At 51.8% G+C, this 20,200-nt stretch overlaps 1 protein-coding gene across 2 annotated transcripts in view; it reads left to right on the top strand.

Annotated features, from left to right (window-relative positions):
• Ppp2r2c (protein phosphatase 2 regulatory subunit Bgamma) overlaps window positions 1-20,200 on the top strand; it is an 84,151-nt gene that overhangs the window by 50,245 nt on the left and 13,706 nt on the right. For both annotated transcript variants that reach the window (XM_050140854.1, XM_050140855.1), the window contains exons 2-5: window positions 6,413-6,510; window positions 8,605-8,770; window positions 10,734-10,846; window positions 13,110-13,287. In XM_050140854.1, coding sequence (XP_049996811.1) covers window positions 6,413-6,510; window positions 8,605-8,770; window positions 10,734-10,846; window positions 13,110-13,287 — 555 coding nt within the window. The remainder of the gene's footprint in view (window positions 1-6,412; window positions 6,511-8,604; window positions 8,771-10,733; window positions 10,847-13,109; window positions 13,288-20,200) is intronic.

The following is a 20,200-nucleotide window of genomic DNA, read 5'->3' as shown; positions in this document are numbered from 1 at the left end:
GGTTTGGTGGCTTTCAGAGTCTCAAACCCCTGAGGGATAAGGAATGTGTCTTAAAACCATCACAATGGCAGTGGAGCGTTACAGTCTCAAAGGCAACTGGGTACTAACGAGTACAGTATGCTCGGACCTCACAGACCACATGCACCGTGAGATGCTATTTATGTAGAACGGCGGTAGTCAGATCCCACAGGGACGAAGTAGATGTGTGGTTCCCGGGCTGGACTAGGATGCTGCTGGGGTCTAGAACCTTCTGGGAGATGGGAGTGTGAGTCAGATGGCACTCTTGGCTTCCCAGTGTGTGGAAACCACAGAGGGGGAGGCACACTTCAGAAAGGGGGGCTTTGAATTAGCAGAGAACATGCTGACCTCAGCACAAGATTACCATGCTTACAGGATCCCACCATGAAGGATGTGGGCAAGAGTCCAGGCTGGGGAAGGTGAGAAGGATGATAGGCTACATCCTACCTGCAGGGACTTTGCCTGCTCTGGTCATTCTGACAGGTGGATACGGATGCCGTTTCTGTCACAAATCCCTTCTCTTGTGTTTTGTCAGTTCCCTACTGTCCAACAGACGCTTGCCCAGGAGTCATAGCTGTGGCCAGCCGTCAGTTGTGAACTGAGGTTTCCATGTTGTAGGGCCTCCTTTGCATCCCTGTTTTGGCTTTTTTTTTAAAAAATTTCTTTTGTTTTTGTTAGAGTTGGGGTCTTTCTATATAGCCCTGGCTGTCCTGGAGCTCACTATGTAGATCAGACTGGCCTTGAACTTGCAGAGATTTGCCTGCCTCTGCCTCCCAAGTGCTGGGATTAAAGGTGTGCCTACCGTACTCAGCCCCAGACATCTGAATTGTTTGTAAACCTTAGGTACATGGTGGCCAAGTGAGGATGACAGTTTCTCTTTTTATACCTGCGTGGTCTAAGCTGAGATGGGGGAGACACAGCTCGGGAGTAATGGAGCTCAGGCTGGGTTGCCACGCCTTGATGAACTTCAGTGGGCATCTCAGGTCCACATGGCGTGATGTGGAAGACCAACCTGGGCACAGATGCTGATTCCTATGTTTTCCAGAGCTTGTGGCTACATAACCTCACCACAGCCTGAATGTAATGAATTCTAGGACCAGCATCTCCAACTATACAGTTTAAAACAAATGACACATACCCTCTGAGCACTAGAGGCCAGAAGGCTGAAGTCCAGGTATCCACAAGGTGGCATTGGTGCTCCCCCTATAGGCCCCAGGCTAGACTCCACTGGGCCCCTTCCTAACTCTGGTGCTGTTGCTAGTCTTTAGCTTGTAGATTAGGGTCTGCCTGCTGCTTCTCATCATGTGGTCCCTTCCCCATGTCTTTGTACCTCTGTGTCCTACTCCATCTTCATGTTAGGTCTTTGTGCTTAGAACTGGTCTTCCTAGAGCTTGATATCTTTATCTTGACTGTCTACAAAGACTCCCCTTCAGAGCAGTCTGCTCCCTGCAGGGCCCAAGTTCAAGCCTTTGCCATATCTTTCTAGGGGATGCAATCCAACCCATGCCACTATCTTTGCTCATCTTTGCCTGTGGTGTGCAATAGTCTATCATTGTATGGCCACCAGAGATAACACCTCTCACTTCTCAGGTGTTCTCAGGTAGACCCTGGGCTGGCTCAGGGTGCTGACCAGTGGCCCCTTGTCCCCCATCCCTGTTGCTCGCTCCTGCATGCCTGCCAACTCTGCAGAATAGCCAAGGGCTAGTGGCATTCCACATGTCTGTGGCTGCCCTCAAGGCATAGATGGTCCCCACTCTGAGGCTAAGCCTTGAGCTTTTTACTGTTGCTGACCCAAAGGTTTCCTAGTGTGTGGTTCCCCTCCAGTGACCACAGATAGTTTGGTTTTGTTATTTGGTCATGGGTTTAGACCTTGCAGTTGTCACCTTGAAAGCCCAGCTTTATTAAGGGTTCCTGGGCTAGGTCAGCACTACCTGGAGACAGATGGCTCCCAGGAGAAGTGGATGGGATTGGCTGCAGGCCCTGCTGCCCTCCATGGTCAGGACTAGAGGTAATGCGGACACAGACTGCTAGGGAGCATGAGCTTAGGCCTTCTAAGGGGCACGCATTGATCCTGAGCCCGCATCTAGGGAAGAGACTGGAGGGGCTGGGCTGTAGGCCTACATTTCTAAGCACTACTGTGCTTTCTAGGAGCCAGAGGCAGTGATGGCAGAAGGCTGTGGCTCTCTGAGAGGCAGATTCTTCTTCCATTATTTCTCAGAACCCTCGTTGCTCCTCCTTCCCTGGTCTCCCCACTGCAGTTGCCTCACTATCCTCTGTTCCAAGAAAGACCACACATTACAGCCTAGGCACAGATGAGGAGCCAGGGATCCCCACCTAGGCCACACAGCTGACTGTGTGAGCTAGGATGCTAACCCAGACTTCTGAGTGGTCCATGGAGAGCTCCCACGGCTTTGCCTGTGGAAGGAGCACTGTCTTCCTGCCACCAACTGTAAGTCACACTAATCTCTCCCCCGGGTAGGGTGGGGGACGCTTTTGAGGCGCCAAGGAAGCAGTGGACATGAAAATGACATACAAATTGTAAATTGCCCACAGACATTAGTGTCTGTTACTGTGGTAACCGTCCGGCCTCGGTGGACCTCAATTGCTCTGGATAGTGAGGTTATGTCAGCATTTTAATTTAATTGCATTATTTTCCCATCATAAAAATAACGAGCGTTATGTATATACCGAAACTCATCAAGTTGTCTACATTAAATATGCCGGGTTTGATGTACTGATTACATCCTAATAAAGTTATTAAAATAATGTCGCTGCATTGCAGAACATCTACAAAATCAGGAAGGGAAATTTATTTTGTTACATCCATCCTACATAAAGCTTTGTTGACATTCTGGGAAATTCCAACCCCCCCCCCCACTTCAGCTTGTTTGCTTGTTTAAAACAAGGCTGTGATCACTGGTCTATATAATTAAGACATTTTATATACAATTTTATATTCTGCTCTTTCCCCCTTAGGGAGTTTTAACGTGAAGTAGCAATAGCCACTGCTTCATCTGGGAGCCCAATACTGCAGGGTTGAGGTCAGCCCAGAGTATCCCTGCGCCGGGGCAGGTGCTGTGTGGAGGGATGGGGTCAGTGGGCAGTGTAGCAGGCGCTTGCCTGGTCCCCTCTATTTAAATGTAAAGGGGGTGTGTTCCGCTAACAGCCTGTGTCTATGCCCTAATTGGTTGCTACCACGACTGACATTTATCTCAGAGGCCTAGTGTGCATCAGGGGCTCCCTCTGGAGGGCACACATTAGAGCTGGGCATACAGCTCAATGATGGGCTGTAAAAACCCTAGGTCCTAGCCCGGCACCCTCAAATTAAAGGTTTTGATAAGCAAAAGGTTCGTATTAGGTAGACACACACACTATACCGGACACAGGTGCCACTGAGGTTTTGAAGTACATCTCAGAGCTCGGCCATCATGGAGCCAGGCACCAGACACAGACAAGGACACTGCATACAGCCTGGGCCAGGGAAAGAGGGCACAGGATGAGAGGTTCAACAAGGTGGGCACGCTGGCTCACTGAGCAGGCTGCCCATATGCAAGATGAGAAGAAAGTCTCTAGGCGACTGTGCAGTACTGATGTCAAGGGAGGACACCCAGGCCCAGTGTCCAGACTGGGCACTGATGTCAGCTGGGATGAAGAGGCTTCTGGACAGGCATGGAATGATGGTGAGGTAGAACAGGATAAGGCGTAGAGGGTGTCTATCACTGGCAAACAGTTTGTCATGCATCTGCAGAGAGCTGAGTTTGGGTTTGTATGTGGCCTGCTCCAGGCTGGGCTTGGCCAGCAGCTCTGTTGCACCTGCTCCTGTGGGGACTGGCAGACTGGCCTGGGCAGGTCCCTCTGCTGGCAAAAGCAGAGGCAGCAGGCCAGAGCTGAGTGTATAAGGCCCTCTTGGCCCTGCTGCAGCTCGCCGGCTATTGTCTCAGAGGCCCAAGCAAATCCCAGGGACCAGCCCAGAGGCCAGGGCAGGTGGGGTTTACCGTCCAGGTGGGAGGCATGTGAGTTCTGAAGAGGGGAGCAGGCACAGGGGACATGAAGGTCTGGGGTCCTGACGTGCACAATTGCAGACGGCTCTGAATGTGGGGTACAAGGCTGCTGGAAGCCTTGGGCAGGGAAGTGACACATCAGAGTGTCAGTCATGGTGTTGCTGGGCCCTGCCTGTTGTTTCCCTGCGGCCTGTGGGGCACAGTGAGGTAGGTGAACATTTAGGAGGGGCCCGGGCCCTCCTTTGAATGACAGGTGTGATTGCCATTTTCTTTGAGTCACCAACCAGCTCGCAAATAAAGACACAGAGACTTATTATTAATAATGAATGCTCGGTCTTAGCTTAGGCTTGTCCCACTAGCTCTTCTAACTTAATTTAGCCTGTTTCTATGTCTTGCCTTGGTGCTTTTTACCTTTGTTTCATTCTATCCTACTTTCCTGCTTCCTTTGTGTCTCCAGCATCTCCCTGGCATCTCTTTTTCTTTATCCCCACCCCCTAGCCTAAATTCTTCCTCCTCCTTATCTCCCTGCCCAGGAGTCCTGCCTGTACCTCCTCCCTTGCTATTGGCTATTTAGCTTTTTATTAGACCAATCAGGTGTCTTAGGAACACAAGGTAAAACAGCAACACATCTTTACACAGTTAAACAAATATTCCACAGCATAAATGAAAACAACACATCTTTGCACAGTTAAACGAATATTCTGCAACCGACAGGGAACAGCACAGGGACGTGGGTGTCATGGAAGCTGAGCTGAGACCTGGCTGTGGGGATAGGGAGGGGCTGTTTGCTACTGCTAATAGCTAGAGAAGAAAACCAAGTTTGGGAACTGCCGTGGATGGAGCATGAGGAAAGATGCCAAGATTCAAGGGTGTAGGCATCTCCCTGGTGACTATCTGAAGAGTAGAATAGGCAGGGAGGCCTGCTGGTGCCCCACTGGGGTCCCTGGAGGGCTGTCACAGATGGTCCTGTTACCACAGTTCGGGCCAGAGATTTTGGTGCTGAGAAAGTCCAGGCCAGGAATGTGAAGAATGACCAGGAGCCCATTCACAGGAGTAGGCTCTGCTCTGCCCTGCCAACAGTTGCTGCTTGGGCATATGGGTCAATGTTGCAGGACTTTCTGTGCTTCATAATATATAGGAAACACTTTTTTAAAAAAACAGAGATACTTCCATCTTTTCAATATTAGTAATATGTTTAAATTAAAAACAAAGATCATTTTGGGGTTCCAGTAAAGCCTGGTGGTAGGGTAGTCTTGGGTTTGGGGCTGGTGAACTCTGGAGCTTTTTCTAGAATGATGAACTTTCCTTCTGCCAGGCCAGGGGCTAGCCTTTCCAAGCATGGCCCTAGCCCTGTGGCTGGCTGCCTGAGATGTTCAAGCCAGTTTTCACTCCATTTTCCATTTTCATAGAGTCTGAGAAGGCTGGGGAATAGACTGGGTGTTTCCCTCGTTCCCAGATACTGAGGCTGGAGTCTGGGTTGAGCACTGTGGGCTCTAATCAGACATCTGCACACATAGGTGGGTCAGACACTCCAGTTACTGGGGTGACTCCATGAGGAAGGCCTCTAGGTCTCAAGCTGAGTTCAGCCTTCTAGAGGCCTGCCTGGAGGTGAGGCTCTGAGGTAGAGCAGACAGTTCACTCCAACCCCTACCAGGTACTGTGCTGTGCTGATGGGGGAGTGGCTCCTTTTTTTTTTTTTTTTGCCTGCCACGGGTGTTAGGAGTGAACATGAGGCCTGGTTCAAGAAACCCAGGTGGCTTTCAATGTCACCTTCTGTCCCCAGTTTGTAGGCAGTCTGCTAGCCATGGTGGTCCCCAACTTTGCACCCATTCCTTATCTGTCCCAGTGCAATGGCTTTGACTTTAGGCCTAGACCTTAGTTTCCCCAAAGGTGCCCATTAGAGACACAAGCAAGCCATCGTGTCTTGACCCCTGGTCCCTACTGTCCCCATAGACAAATTGCTCTCCCTTGCCTGCCTTCCAAGGCTGAACAAGCCTGACTTGTGGAAGGCCCCGATGGCATCCAGGGCTGTGGAGTGGTGGCCTCCGTGCTCTGATACCCAACAGGCCCCAGGCCCTCAGCAAGGCCCTCAGCAAGGCCCCACACTGTCCCCAGTCCTGTCCCCTGGGCCTGGAACCCAGCCTAAGTGTCAGATGTGTACTAGTTACCTGCTGAGCACAGGAGGAAGCCTGCCTGATGCCGTGTGAGGGACAGGGTATAGGGAAGAGTCACACACTCCTGCAGGAGGGTGGAGATCCTCAGCATGCTCTGTTCACCTGGGCTCCCGCCTGCTCCATGGGCCCCCAGGGTTGTGGGGTCTGCAGAGCCCTGTACTGATGCCTCTGTGGGATAACGCGGTGGTCTGAAGATGCTTTCTGTGTTGCTCCCTCAAGCTGACATCATCTCCACTGTCGAGTTCAACCACACTGGGGAACTGCTGGCCACAGGCGACAAGGGTGGCCGCGTGGTTATCTTCCAGCGGGAACCTGAGGTACGTGTGTGGAGGGGTCACGAGGGAGGTCGGAAGAGGACGGGCAGATGGCTAGAATGCGGGCGTGAGGGTGGGGTCAGGCAGGTGTAGGTGTGGCAGGGTGCAGACCATTTTCTGAGTAGAATTTCTGGTCCACCTTGCCCAGTGTTCCATCCAGTCCCTCACTGGCTCCCCTCTGTCACAAGGTCCCTGGGGCTGCGGGGAAAAGGATGGACCTGGCAGTTGGACTGGGTCAGCTCCTAAAGTTATGCTCTGAGTCCCCCCACCCCCGCCCCACTCAACAGGAGTTTGTTGACTGTTCACTGACAAGGCTGCAGTTCCAGGCAAACCAACGAGCCCCCAGGAGAACCTACCCTGCCTGTGTTAGGAGGGGAAACCACCACCACCACCCCATCCAGCACTCTGCTGACCCTGGCACGTTTTGCGCAGGCCTCCACCCTTCAAGCAAGTCTCCATCTGTGCCTCTGTCCTCCCCGGTTGCTATGCAGTAGCATTCTGAATATGCCAAGAACAACCTGAGACCATCCCCCCAGGAGGTCATTTCTGAAACACTTCAGGCAGACACTGGGCTGAGCGGTCCATTTCCATATGGTTTCTGCCTTGGCTCCTTCTTGCTGGTCCCCGAGGGTACAGATGCACACCCATTTACAGACAGGCCAATCAGCAGCCAGCCCCATGGAAACCTGCCAGGCTCTTGCTGCCTGGTCATGTACCACCCCAGCCAGGGGCCTCTCACCACTGAATGTTGAGAAACCAGGGAGGGGAGAAAGGAGAAGCTCAAGGGAGGCAAGGCTAGAGAGAGGAGCTGAAGCCATCTTTGTCCCCTTGAGCGCCGTCCCCGTGCTTCATAGCGCATGCAACCCCGCATTGCCACCCCTCCAGGCAGAGACCCGCTGTCACCCTTCCTCTGACAGCTCAAGAAGCGCAGCACAGAGGGCTTAAAATAGCTCAGCAAGGGCAGGCGAGGGACAGCCTGATGCGCACAGGTGTCGCAAGGCAGAGCGACCGTCCCACATCAGCGTCAGCCATGGTGCTGCCCGCTGCAAAGAGAAATGAGCTCAGAGGTTCTGGCTTTTCTCCTTCCGTTTGTCTCCTCCCGCTGGTCCTGCTGACATTTTCGCAACTCGCGCTCATGGGAAGAGGAGGCAAAAGACGTGGAAGGATTTTCAAACAGATCCTAACGCAAGACAGAGATGGGGACCTAAAAATAGACACTTTCAAAATGAACAGAAAAGCCTGACGCCGGGCTTGGCTGGCCATTTTCACTTGTTCCCAGCTGTGATTTCATGTTGTCATAGAAACTTGACTTGTCTGCTGGAAAAGTGATCCCCGGTGTTTATGGCAGGTCTAACACTCAGCGTTTGGGTTTCTCCACTGAAAGGAGATTCATAGCAGGAACTCTGCAGCCCAAAATGCCATCATGGGGAGCAGGGTTAGGGCCAGACAGATGAGGGTAGGTAGAGCCTTGACATTAGCATCTGGTCTCATCAGGGTGAATGGTGGCCATGTCGTGGATGCATTGGGTGAACCCTAGCCTCACAAGCATGAAGACCTAAGTTTGATCCCCAGAACTGACATAAAAAATACATGTGCCTGTGATTCCAGTTTTGGAGAGGCGGAGACAGGCAGGCCCCCCAAGGCTTGCTGGTCTGATTGGTGAGGTCTAGGATAATGAGAAACCCTGCCTCAAAGAGGGTGGACAGTGTTCCAAGGATGACATCTAAGGTTGTCTCTTGTCCCTGTATGCGTGCTCACACACATGCATGCATACCTACGTCCTTATACACACATATACACCTGCCTGCATGTCCCCTATACACAAACACACACCCCTGCAATACAGCCTGTACACATATCCCTGCACACACACACACACACACCTGCACACCCACCCTGTGTACACACACACACCTGCACATACCCACCCTATACACACACACACACACACCTGCAATACGAGTACACTTGCACTAGCATATTCCTTTGGTGGTGTGGATAGCACCCTCACTGCAAGGCGAATTCAGCCCCGTTTCATGTCTGCCTCCATCGCCCTGGCTGCTCCTGTGGCTCATCCACCTTTGGGTTTCCCTGCAGAGTAAGAACGCGCCTCACAGCCAGGGTGAGTACGATGTATACAGCACCTTCCAGAGCCACGAGCCCGAGTTTGACTACCTGAAGAGCTTGGAGATCGAGGAGAAGATCAACAAGATCAAATGGCTCCCGCAGCAGAATGCCGCGCACTCGCTGCTGTCCACCAATGGTGAGGCCTGGCGGTGGGGCCAGCCTGACCTCACACAGGCTTCCTGCTTTCTCTGTAGCTTTAGTGACGACCAGGCCATTCTCTTCAGCTTTCCCTGGCTGATCACGAATCTCCCCTCATTGTAAATACAATGGTCAAGGATTTTTTTCAAGGTAGAGGTGAAGTTGAATATTCCAGAAACAGGGACCAGAGCCAGAAACCAGAGACCACCAGATACAAACTGAATTCTCATTCAGAGCCACAAATCAGCCTGGAGCTGCCCTGAGTGGTGGGGAGAATAGACAGGTGGCTGGCCTTTGTCATGCTTCAAGACATGCTGTGATGTCAGAAAGCTGTTGCTACATGCCAGCTCTGACTGCCACCTCTAGATAGGGTCTAGGCCTCCCAGCCCCTCCTGACCACCTAGTTCCCACACTTGCCCTGCTATCCTCCTTCCCCTCCTTAGTCCATGAGCCCGGGCCAGGAGTCTGGTGGGGCAGACTTGGGTCCAGGCCAGCTCTGTGGACTGGGACATGTGGTCTTACCTTCATCAGCCTTGGTCTGCACTGCCCAGGGGTCTCAGCTCCCTTCTGGGGCTATGAGATTTTATATCCATCCGGCTCTGAGAAGAGTAAAGCTGTGTGTGTGAGCCTGAGGGGGGCTGGCAAGATGGCGTCACCTCTGCGTTCCTTGAGGAAGTCTTAATACTGAGGGGGCTTCAATGGCTTCCTGAGAATGACTCAGCTTCTACCCCCACCACAGTCTCTCACGTGGTGACTTCCCTCCTCCTCTCCTCTCCGTCCCCGTGAAGCCTGTCCTGATGTCTCACCTCTGCTGGACCATCCCTTGACAGGACACTTGTCATTCTGTCTGTGCATCTCTGCCGGGCTTTGAGAGAACAGGATCTAGCTGGCCTCCCGGAGGCCTGGCTGGGATCAGCTCAGCACACCTGTACTCTGGGGTCTTTGTCCTGTGTGAGAGTGGGTGGATAGTGACATGGGACCGGGCGCATGCAAAGATGGTACTAAGCTTGTGTGTGTGTGTGTACCCTCACGCACATGTGTATGCACACATGTGAGCACCCATGCATGCATATATGTCTTCAAAAATAACGTCCTGCCATTCTGGAAGAAAGGCCAGCCATGGGAGTCACCCACTTCTTAGCCCCACAAAACTTATAGATCCCCTATACCCCAGTTCCGCCCTGTCCTTACAGAAGACTGAAGACCCTTATAGAAGGCCCCGTCTGAAACCTCTCAATCCTTCCCATGCTTAAACTGTTGTTTCTTTTGACTGCTGAGGTTATCAGGGTTCTCTGGAGAAGCCAGAGAGAGGAGAGAGGGAACGAGGGAGATGGAGAGGAACTTGCCCCTGTGATTGTGAGGCCAGCAGCGCACAGCTCAAACCTGGAGGATGTCTGCTGACAGAGGCAGTGACAAAAGGCCCATCTCCTGATGGCAGCGTATCTGCTTGCCGGATTTAAATTTTAGTTGCATCTGAAAGACCCTTCCTAGCAAGAGACAATGTATTTTGGATGGTGTCTGGCACAGCCAAGGTGAGCCATAAGGTTACCATCACCTGCGCTTCCTCCTGTGAGGTGTAAGAGGAGTGCAGAAAAGAGAGGCTCCTGGAACTGGCTTCTGGGTGGCAGGTACCACTGAGCTAGCAATGGCAGGGAGGCTGCCCTCCTCTCAGGAAGACACAGTGGTACAGACTCAATGTAGAGGTCAGTAGTGATCCTTGCAAGGACCGTGCCCTTTGACCTAGCAACATCCCCTGCCAGGGACTCGGAAAGATGGGCTGAGGATAGAGCAGAGGTATTCTGTGTAAGGCGTTGGGAGGGAGAGCCTGGCTGTGTGAGAGCAGGGCTGTGGGGTGACTCCTGAGGTACATATATGTCACTGTCCCTCTGGCTGTGACAGACCTGGGCTGGGCTGACCTGGCTGTGACAGGGTGCCTTATTCTTCCTGTTCTATTCTTAAAGATAAAACTATTAAATTATGGAAGATCACCGAACGAGACAAGAGGCCAGAGGGCTACAACCTGAAGGATGAGGAGGGGAAATTAAAAGACCTGTCCACGGTGACATCGCTGCAGGTGAGCTTCATGAACAGAATGTTTGGCATTTATGTCCTCCTAAGCCATGAGATGTTTAGGACTCTCGGTGCCAGGGCCAGAGCCATACTGTTGTGACGTTCTTCCTGGGGTGATGAGCAAACATCTACATATCCAGATGGCGAACCAAAGACAGACCAAAGTACCGATATTACCAAGTCCACCATGGTGTAACAACGAGATTATTATTATTATTATTGGTTTTGTTTGTTTGTTTTGCTTTTGGAGACAGGGTTTCTCTGTGTAACAGCTCTGACTGTCCTGGAGCTCGCTTTATGAGCCAGACTGGTCCCAAACTCACGTAGATCCTCCCGCCTCTGTCTCCCAAGTGCTGGGGTTGAAGGCATGTGCCCCCACACCTAACCATATCAATGAGTTTTATTGGGATTACTTCCAGGAGCAGAAATGAGTGATAAACAGATACCTCAGCAAAGTCTACCCCAGCATGGTGACAGCTCACAAAGCTGGGGACCTGGAGCACACTACACAGCCTGCAGGCAGCTCGACAGGTGCCCTTTCCAGGTGACTCGGCTGGTCTGAGCCTCTTCAGGCTGCCAGCCCAAGCCTTTTCTGGGCCGAGCAGCTCAGCTCGTTGGAGAGCGACTCTTGGCAGGCTTTCCTGTTTATATGCTCCTGGAAAGGGAGGGACTCGGCGAACCTGGTCAGTTTCAGGGACTTCCTGAAGCTATCATGGGTTGTTTATCTACTGTCCAGAAGGAGCTTTCCTGCAGGATGGAAGTGTTTCACCTCCCCTTAGACCAGGAGTTCTCAACTTTCCCCACACTGTGACCTTTAGTACAGTTCCTCACGTTGTAGTGACCTCCAACCATAAACTAATTTTTGTTGCTACTTCATAACTGTAATTTTGTAATTCACAACTGTTATGAATCATAATGTAAATACATGATATACAGGAGATCTGAGGTGATCCTGTGAGAGGGCCATGTGACCCCCAGAGGGGTGTCGACCCAGAGGTCGAGAACTTAGAACATCCTGTTCTTTCACCTCCTTGTAAGCATCCTGTCCTAAAATAGCCTGTTGTTTCACTTCCCTTTTATATCCTATGTCTTCAGAATTCTCCCCAAGATGAAAAATTTTAATCCACTATACAGCATACACCCTGGCTGCTTCCTTACTGGCCTGGTGTGGTGGGCTTTGTCTGTGAAGGGCTCTTCACCTGCGGTTGAGGGGGATAGCAAGTCAGAAAATGCCCACACAGAAAGGAGAAACGGAGGCCCAGTGTATCGCCACACTTCTCCTACAGTTACTAAATTGAGCTCAGTGCTCCCCAGCCCTGGGCTATTATTGGGGGGAGGGAGTTGGGCTAGATCTTTGGTGCGGTGAAGTCCAGAAGGTGGCGCTGTAGAGTTGTGCCAAAGTAGATGTTTGTCCTGCTTAATTAAAAGGCATTAGAGCTTGCATCCTTCAGCAGAATGTGGAACTCGCAAGAAAGAGTTCTGAGGGCTGGAGCGATAGCTCAGTGGTTAAGAGCACTTGCTCTTCTTGCAGAGGACCTGGGTTGGCTCCCAGCACCTACACCGCAGCTTATAGGTTACAGCTCTCTATAACTCTAGTCCTAAGGGATTCGATGCCCTCTTCTGACCTCCCTGGGTACCAGGCACACACATAGTGTATATGCATACATGCACTCAACATGCTCATACACATAAAATATAAAAGGAATGAGAAAGAGAAGAGGAGAGAGAAAGAGAGAGAGAGACAGAGAGAGAGAGAGAGAGAGAGAGAGAGAGAGAGAGAGAGAGAGAGAGAGAGTGTGTCCGTGTACACTTGTGCGTGCACACTTGCTAGGCACTTCAGTTCATGTGAGGTGGGTCAGGTTTACCACCTGAGCCCCTTGTACAGGCCAGGAAACTTTGAAAACCTCACAGTTGAACAGCTATATAGATAGAACATGCTGCATGAGCCGGGCAGGTGAAGGCCATTTGCCATCTGTGATCACTTATCTCACACCGTGACTGTTTATTTCGCACCCGGCTCCCGAATGAGTGATCCAGTCTCCCGTGAAGATAGTGAGTCCTCTGCCAGGCAGTGGTGGCACACACCTTTAATTCCAGCACTCGAGAGGCAGAAGCAGGAGGATCTCTATGAGTCCAAGGCCACCCTGATCTACAGAACGAGTTCCAGAACAGGCAGGGCTACATAGAGAAACCCTGCCTTGAGAGAAAAAAGATTATGTGTCTCCCGACACTTGTCCCACGTGACTCTGCCTGCCTCTGCTCTGCAGGTGCCTGTGCTGAAGCCCATGGACCTGATGGTAGAGGTGAGCCCGAGGAGGATCTTTGCCAATGGCCACACTTACCATATCAACTCCATCTCAGTCAACAGCGACTGTGAGACATACATGTCGGCGGATGACCTGCGCATCAACCTCTGGCACCTGGCCATCACTGATAGGAGCTTTAGTATCCTTGGCTTGACCTGGTTTATAAGCATACTGACTTCTGGGGCTTCAGGCTTGGCGACTTCCTCACTGAAGAACTGTCCCACCTAGAGTGTAAAGGAGGCAAGGTGTGGGATCACAAGGTGTCTGTTTATGAACACTTAAAGGACATGGCTTCTGTGAAGGCTCCGTCACACCCCATGCCTCCTTAGGGTAGCAGTGGTCTCCCATAAGAACCATGAAGGAGCAAGAGAGCTAGAGACACCATGCCCTGGAGGAGAGGAGGCTGACCCCCCCAGGACAGCTGCCTAGAGGTTGCATTCCCTTGTGTTGGTCCAATGTGTGTCACCCTGGATGTAGAGTGACAACTGGGGTATCAGAGACTTGGGTGTCTGAAGCCAGGCAGAAATGGAGTCCTGGTGTCAGAACAAGCTAAGGACTGAGCACTGCCCCTCCTGCGGCCTGCTAAGGAGAGGGCCACCTACAGGATGCACCAAGCTGGGGAAGGTCAGGGCCAGTCTAGGAAGGGCAGGTTGCTACCTTTTCACTGTTGTGGGGACTACTAATGACAGCCATGCAAAGTCAAGTTTTACGTGCTGGGCTCACTCAGTGAGGCAGACACTGTCACCAGACCTTTCCAGTAAGGGACCTGAGTCATAGCGTCTGAGCTCATAGATGACAAGTATCTCCTGGGAGAGAGTGAGGGTCAAGGAAGGCCATAGCTGCTATGGAATGGAGACAGTAAAAAATGTTGACTTCATCGTTTTGGGCTGAGTTGTAACTGTCTTTGAACCTGTGTGGCCACAGGACATTAGAACAAGTTAGTCATGAATGAGGAAAGTGTTAGTGACTCCAGCACTGAGACCTGTCTCTTTGTCACTGGCTTCCTTTCCACAGAATACAGGAATTATGCTCACCCTTGCTGAAGAGCACAGCACTCACCCGCAGGTGTTTATCAAATACCCACTGACATGCTTGAAACTGGCACTGGGTACGCAAGGCCCTGGCATGCAGGAGTCTTTCGTGACCAGTACTGGGGTCTTGGACACAGACCAGCATATGCCGTGGGTCATAGGCAGCAGGTTGGCAGAGAAGAAACCAAGGGGGGCCTTTGCCATGTGAATCCGTGGGCCTGGAGCAGATGACATGTGTGAAAGTGAATGGGATTATTGACCAGAGAACCTGGGCTGCTGAGAGGGAGTGGAAGGGGAGCTTGTCAGTGGACTGGTGGGCCTGTGGGAACTCGAGTGGAAGGGAGCAGTGGACTGGTGGGCCTGTGGGAACTCGAGTGGAAGGGAGCAGTGGACTGGTGGGCCTGTGGGAACTCGAGTGGACAGGGAGCAGTCAGTGGACTGGTGGCCCTGTGGGAACTAGGGAACTAACGTGGTTGTTGTGGAACTGTATCCAACTTGTGTGTGGCTCTATTTTGAAAGTGCCTGGTAAGCCGGTGACAAGAGATGCCTGGCTTGTTCTCTGGAGGAAGGGGTGTGTGTCATGTGCTAAAGACCCAGAGGTAGCTTAGGGAAAACTAGTATTTAAAGCAGCCTCCTCTCTGACGGACAGGTTCACTGGGGAACCATGCTGCCTCCCTGTGGCTACTGATGCCAGGCCACAGAGGGATGAGATTCAGACACCTGGGGCAGAGCTCTGGTGAGCCTCCCTTAGCAGAAAAGGGTCTGGACTCTGGGCTGCAGGTGTTTCCACAGATCTGATGGCAGCTGAGTCATTGGAGATGTCTCACTTCCGGCATGGATGGGGCCAGAAGATGTGTGACCTCATGCTGAGCTGGTTTGGCTCTGAGCTTATGAGATACCCTCTGAGCAGGGGTCACCTGGAGGATTCTGGCTCATTCATCCTGAGGAGGAAGCTGAGGTCAGGGTTGGAGGCCATACCGAGTGCAGGGAGCTGGGCTGGGGCTAGACCAGGGCCAGGGTCTTGCATCCCTTTCTTTCTTGCTCTTGTCAAGCTCGCAGGGGTTCCTTTGGCTTCTGAGGCTGCTCTGTGCTCCTCAGTGGTTGCTGGTGATCCTTGGTAAGTCAGAGAGCTATTCTGCACAGGGACTTATGATGCTGCTGACGTCACACTGTGGCCCTCATTGGTGTTCTGAAGCCCTGTCCAGAATCCCAAGATGACGCTGATCTGCCATCAGTGTGTTCAGGGGTTGTTAGTTTATAATCAAGCTCTAGGGGTCCAGTGTAGCTGGTGGTCTTAGCTGAAGAGGTGATGGAGATGCTGAAACCTCACACCAGCAGGGTAAGGACACAGGGAACAGAGCAGGTGACCCCTGGAAATGCCAGCAGTGGGACCTTGGGGGACTTACTCTCTGTCCTTACCTTAGCAGTGAACTTCTAGCTTCCAAAATTCTGAGAGCCAGATGCCTGAGTCTTGACGCACTCACCTTTGGCATTGAGCCGTGGCAGCCAGGACCTGGGTCTGGATTTGACAGGCTGTGTCTTGAGTGCCCTCAGCTCTTGTTTGCAGCCCGGTCATCTGCTGAAGAACATTTGGAGAGAAAAACCGATTCTATTTTTAGACCACTTCTATGTGCAGAAGGCCTTGGGGGCGCTCCACAAAGGAGGCCCTTCTGCAGGGTTTTGGCAGAGCTGCCTCTTGTCTCACTCCAGTCACTACTTGGTTGCCATGACAACATCTGGTCTTGAGAGCAGGCTCCTGGGAAGACATGCGGATGAGCCTCATGCTTTTCCTGGTGCAGTCTGGGAGCCCCATGAAACCTCCGCTTGTGCTTGGCATCCACCTTGGTGTCACAGCCATAGCCACAACCTCAGGGCCCTTGGCATGCTGAGGCTGCTGGGAGGTTTGCCCTGCCCTGATGTTTGGCAGCCGGCTCCTTCCTCTACAGCTCCACGTGTGGCTCTGGGTGTGGCTCTGCTCACCCCAGCCCCCTGCTTTCTTCAGGGATGGGCTCCATGCTGTTATATACCCAGGGCTATGTCTGGAGGCCCAGTTCATCGTTGCCAGCCTAGCTTCTTTCCCAGTGTCTCCATGAATGCCCATGTGAAGGGGGTTGGTGTTGGTTCTCTGGTCAGTGTGCCTACTTCTTGCTTGGTATTTTGTTAGACAAGTCAATGATTCTCCAGCTTGCAGTTCAGACTCAGTGGATGGTTAGCAGAGACTCTCCTGTGAAGGAGGAGTGGCCCTCAGTCCCCATCACTGCATAGCATGGATGCTGAGACTCAGTGAATGGAAGCCATGGGACACCCAGCCCCTTCTTTTCGCAACTCACCCGTCCAAAGTGATAACATGACCCAGGCTGAGCTTCGGGAGATCAGGCAGTGTCTTTGGTGACAGGAGATGAAGGACAGCCTATAAAAGTCCCTACAGCCTGACAATGCTGCGGAGGCCCGTGTGGCTCATATTTCCTGTGTCCTTGACCAAGGACCACAGATGTCATTCTGGAGCCTGGCTCTGCAGTAGCCTGATGGTCCCTCGCCTGATCTGCAGCTCCACCTGCCTTTCAGGGCTGTCTCTGGTGGTCTACCCTCTACCATCTCTTCTAGTCCCTGGTGGCAGCTGCTGTTCCCATCACTGAGTCACTCGGTGTGTGCCTGTCTCCCACCCCCAGCACTCTGTGCCAGTTTTTCTTTTGTATGCGTCTAATATGGACACTTGGGTTGCACTCCAGACCACCAGGGGAAGCCAGGAGTGCTGTCACATGGAGGGGTCCTAGTTGAGGGTATCTGGAAGGCCCCGCTGACACGACCTGCAAGGAGAGTGTGCACAGTGCATTTGTTAGTGGGATATGTTGTAATGATTAATCTTGATTGTCTACTTGATTGGATTTAGGATCACCATGGAAACCAATCCCTGAGTACATCTGTTGAGGTGGTGGGGAATAGGCATCTCAAATGTAGGTGACACCATTCCTTGGGCTCAGGTCCTGGAAAGAGTGAAAAGGACAAAGTCAGAACTCCCTCTCCCCTTTTGAGACAAGGTCTCACTATGTCGCCCTGGCTAGCCTGGAGCTGTGCAGACCAGGCTGACCTCAAATTAACAGAGCCTACAACTGCCTCTGAAGTGCTACAAACCCTTGCTTCAAGCTGGACAGGCAGCCCAGTAGAGGAAAGGGGTCCTAAAAACTATCAGGAGTCCCCCCCCAAAAAAAAAACCAAACCAACAACTATAACATACGCAGAGGTCCTAGTGAGGACCCATGCAGACTCAGTGACTGCTGCTTCAGTCTCTGTGAGCCCCTATGAGCCCTGCTTAGTTGATTCCATGGGCTGTGCTCTCTCAGTATCCTCAACCCTTCTGGTTCCCACAATTCCTCCTTCCACATGGTTCATTGGGCTCTGGGTGAGGGACCTGATGGAGACCTCTGACATGGGCTCGCTCTTGACTGTGGGTCTTTGCGTCTGCTCCCATCATCTGCTGGAGGCAGTATCTGATGACAGCTGGACAGCTGGACTAGGCACTGATCTATGAGTATAGCATAATATCTTAGGAATCTTTTCATTGATTTTTTTTCCTGCCAGTTGTGTTTGGTTCTATCCTGTGTCTCTGGGCTATCTAGCCTCCAGTTCCTGGTCATCCAGGCAGTGTTGGGCATGGACTCTCTCTTGTGGTGTGAGCCTTAAATTAGATCATCCATTGGTTGGTTGGTCACTCCCACAAATTCTGTACCACCATTGCCCCAGCAGATCTTACAAACAAGGCAGATTGTCAAAGGTTTTGTGCCTGGGTTGGTGTCCCAGTCCTACCCCTGGAAGACTTGCCTGGTTGCAGAAGGTAGGCGGTTCAGGCTCCGTGTCCTCCATTACTAGGAGTCATCACAAGGGTCACCCTTGTAGATTCCAGCGAATTCCCACTGCACTAGGTTTCCACATTGAGCCCCAAGTGCCCCCCAATTCCTGTAATCTCTCCCAGTACTCTCTTTCTCCATCCCTCCCCCAACCTGATCCCTCCTATTCCCATTCCCAACTGCCCCCAGTCCACCTGTGAATCTATTCCACTTCCCAGGAAGATTTGTCCATTCCCTCCTTGAGCTCTCCTTGTTACTTAGCCTCTCTGGGTCTATGGATTGTGGCATGATTATCAGTTACTTAACAGTTAATATCCACCTAAAAGTGAGTACTTATCATGTTTGTCTTTCTGGGTCTGGGTGACCTCACTCATCATGATTTTTATCTAGTTCTGTCCATTTGCCTGCAAATTTCATGTCATTTTTTTAAAGTGATGAGAATACTCTTGATAGGATGGAGCATCTTTTGGGTGTATGCCCAAGAGTGGTATAGCTGGCTCTTGAGGTAGATCAATTCCCAATTTTCTGAGGAATTGCCGTATTGATTTTCATGGTGGCGATACAAGTTTGCACTTTTTTTGCTCAAATCCTCGCCAGCATGAGCTGTCACTCGTGTTATTGATCTTAGCCATTCTGACAGGTGTAAGATGGAATCTCAAAGTAGTTTTGATTTGCATTTCCCTGTTGGCTAGGGATGTTGACCATTTAAGTGTTTCTCAACCATTTTAGGTTCCTCTATTGAGAATTCTCTGTTTAGTTCTGCACCCCATTTTTTAACTGGATTGTTTGGTTTGTTGCTGTCTAGTTTGTTGAGTTCTTTATGTCTTTTGGATATTAGCCTTCTGTCAGATGTGGAGTTGGTGAAGATCCTTTTCCCAGTGTGTAGGCTGCCATCTTGTCTATTGATGCTGTCCTTTGCCTTGCAGGAGCCTTTCAGTCTCATGAGGTCCAGTTTATTAACTGTTGTTTGTTGTGCCTGTGATATCAGCGTTCTCTTCATGTTCCTCTCGCAAGTTACTCTTGCCAGGTGTTTTGTTGAAGCTATGAGAGAGGGAAGTAATGCACAGACCCTCAGTACATAATAATGTCCATCCCAGTGACACATGACAGCAGCCAGGCAGTGGCACTGGCCAGTCCTTGAGTCCTAGAGCCATGCACTTAGCCGGACACCTACAGCCTGTAGGCCACTTTGATGCCCAACAGGTACTGGCCAATCTTAGGCTCCACTATCGTGTAGCCAGCTAAATGCCCACAGCCTGAATACTGTGGAATGCTCTTTTGCCCTGCAGGCAGAGACTGGGGTGTGACTCCAGGCCCCAGAATCCTCTCCTCTGTTCCCACCCAACCCCAAGGAACCCATATCCCAGCATTCCTGTATTCCAGGTTCTGGAGTCTCCAAGGCATAGGTCAGAGCTATGTGGGGCTGGCTGAGATCAGAGAACATTTTTCCACTGGAGAGTCTTGATACTGTGGGTAGAAGGAGAGTAGCTGCTGGGGCAACAAACCTATGCACATGGTCCAGACACAGTTCAGTGGGGCAGTGATGTGAAATTACTCACCAAAGGTGCCCATGGCCCAGCATGTAGTGGGTGTGTCTGTTCATCACCTGCTGAGTCTCCATGACCACAGCCCCTGATGGAAGGAAAGGGTTGGTTTGGGTTCACAGTTTGACCTGGGCAAGGAAGGCATGGTGGAGGAGCATAGTCCATGACCGTGGGAGTGTGTGCCAGAGACTGCTTATATTAGGGTGGCCCAGGAGATGGAGAGTAAGGCAGGAACCAGGGGCAGGTGTTACCTTCAAAGGCCTGTCCCCAGTGACCCTCCCCAAGCAGCAGCGACTGGAGGGCAATCATCTGGTGGGGGACAAGCCTGTGGGGGACAGCTCACCGTGACAGCGCACACTCAGCACCCTTTCTCTTTGGTTGTTGAGAGAGGTGGGCTGTCAGGAGAGGGCCATGGTGACTGCAGGGCTGGGCAGTCACTCTTCTCTGAGAGGGTATGAGTTCAGCTCTGCAGGGCCAGTGGGCAGGTATTGGGAAGGGGCGCTGGGCAGTAGTCTTCCACGTGAGTACGCGTGATTTGGGGGACCAGGGACTGGTGTGTTGGTTGCTGGGGTAGGGGGTCTTAAAAACCAGATTGGGCTTGCCCTGGGCCTTATGGAGGGAGAGAGCAAAAG

Source organism: Alexandromys fortis, unplaced genomic scaffold (genome assembly GCF_014885135.2).
Source record: "Alexandromys fortis isolate MF-2015 unplaced genomic scaffold, M_Fortis_MF-2015_v1.1 scaffold_7, whole genome shotgun sequence".
Taxonomy (NCBI): Eukaryota; Metazoa; Chordata; class Mammalia; order Rodentia; family Cricetidae; genus Alexandromys; species Alexandromys fortis.
This window is presented reverse-complemented; position numbering and strand designations above follow the sequence as displayed.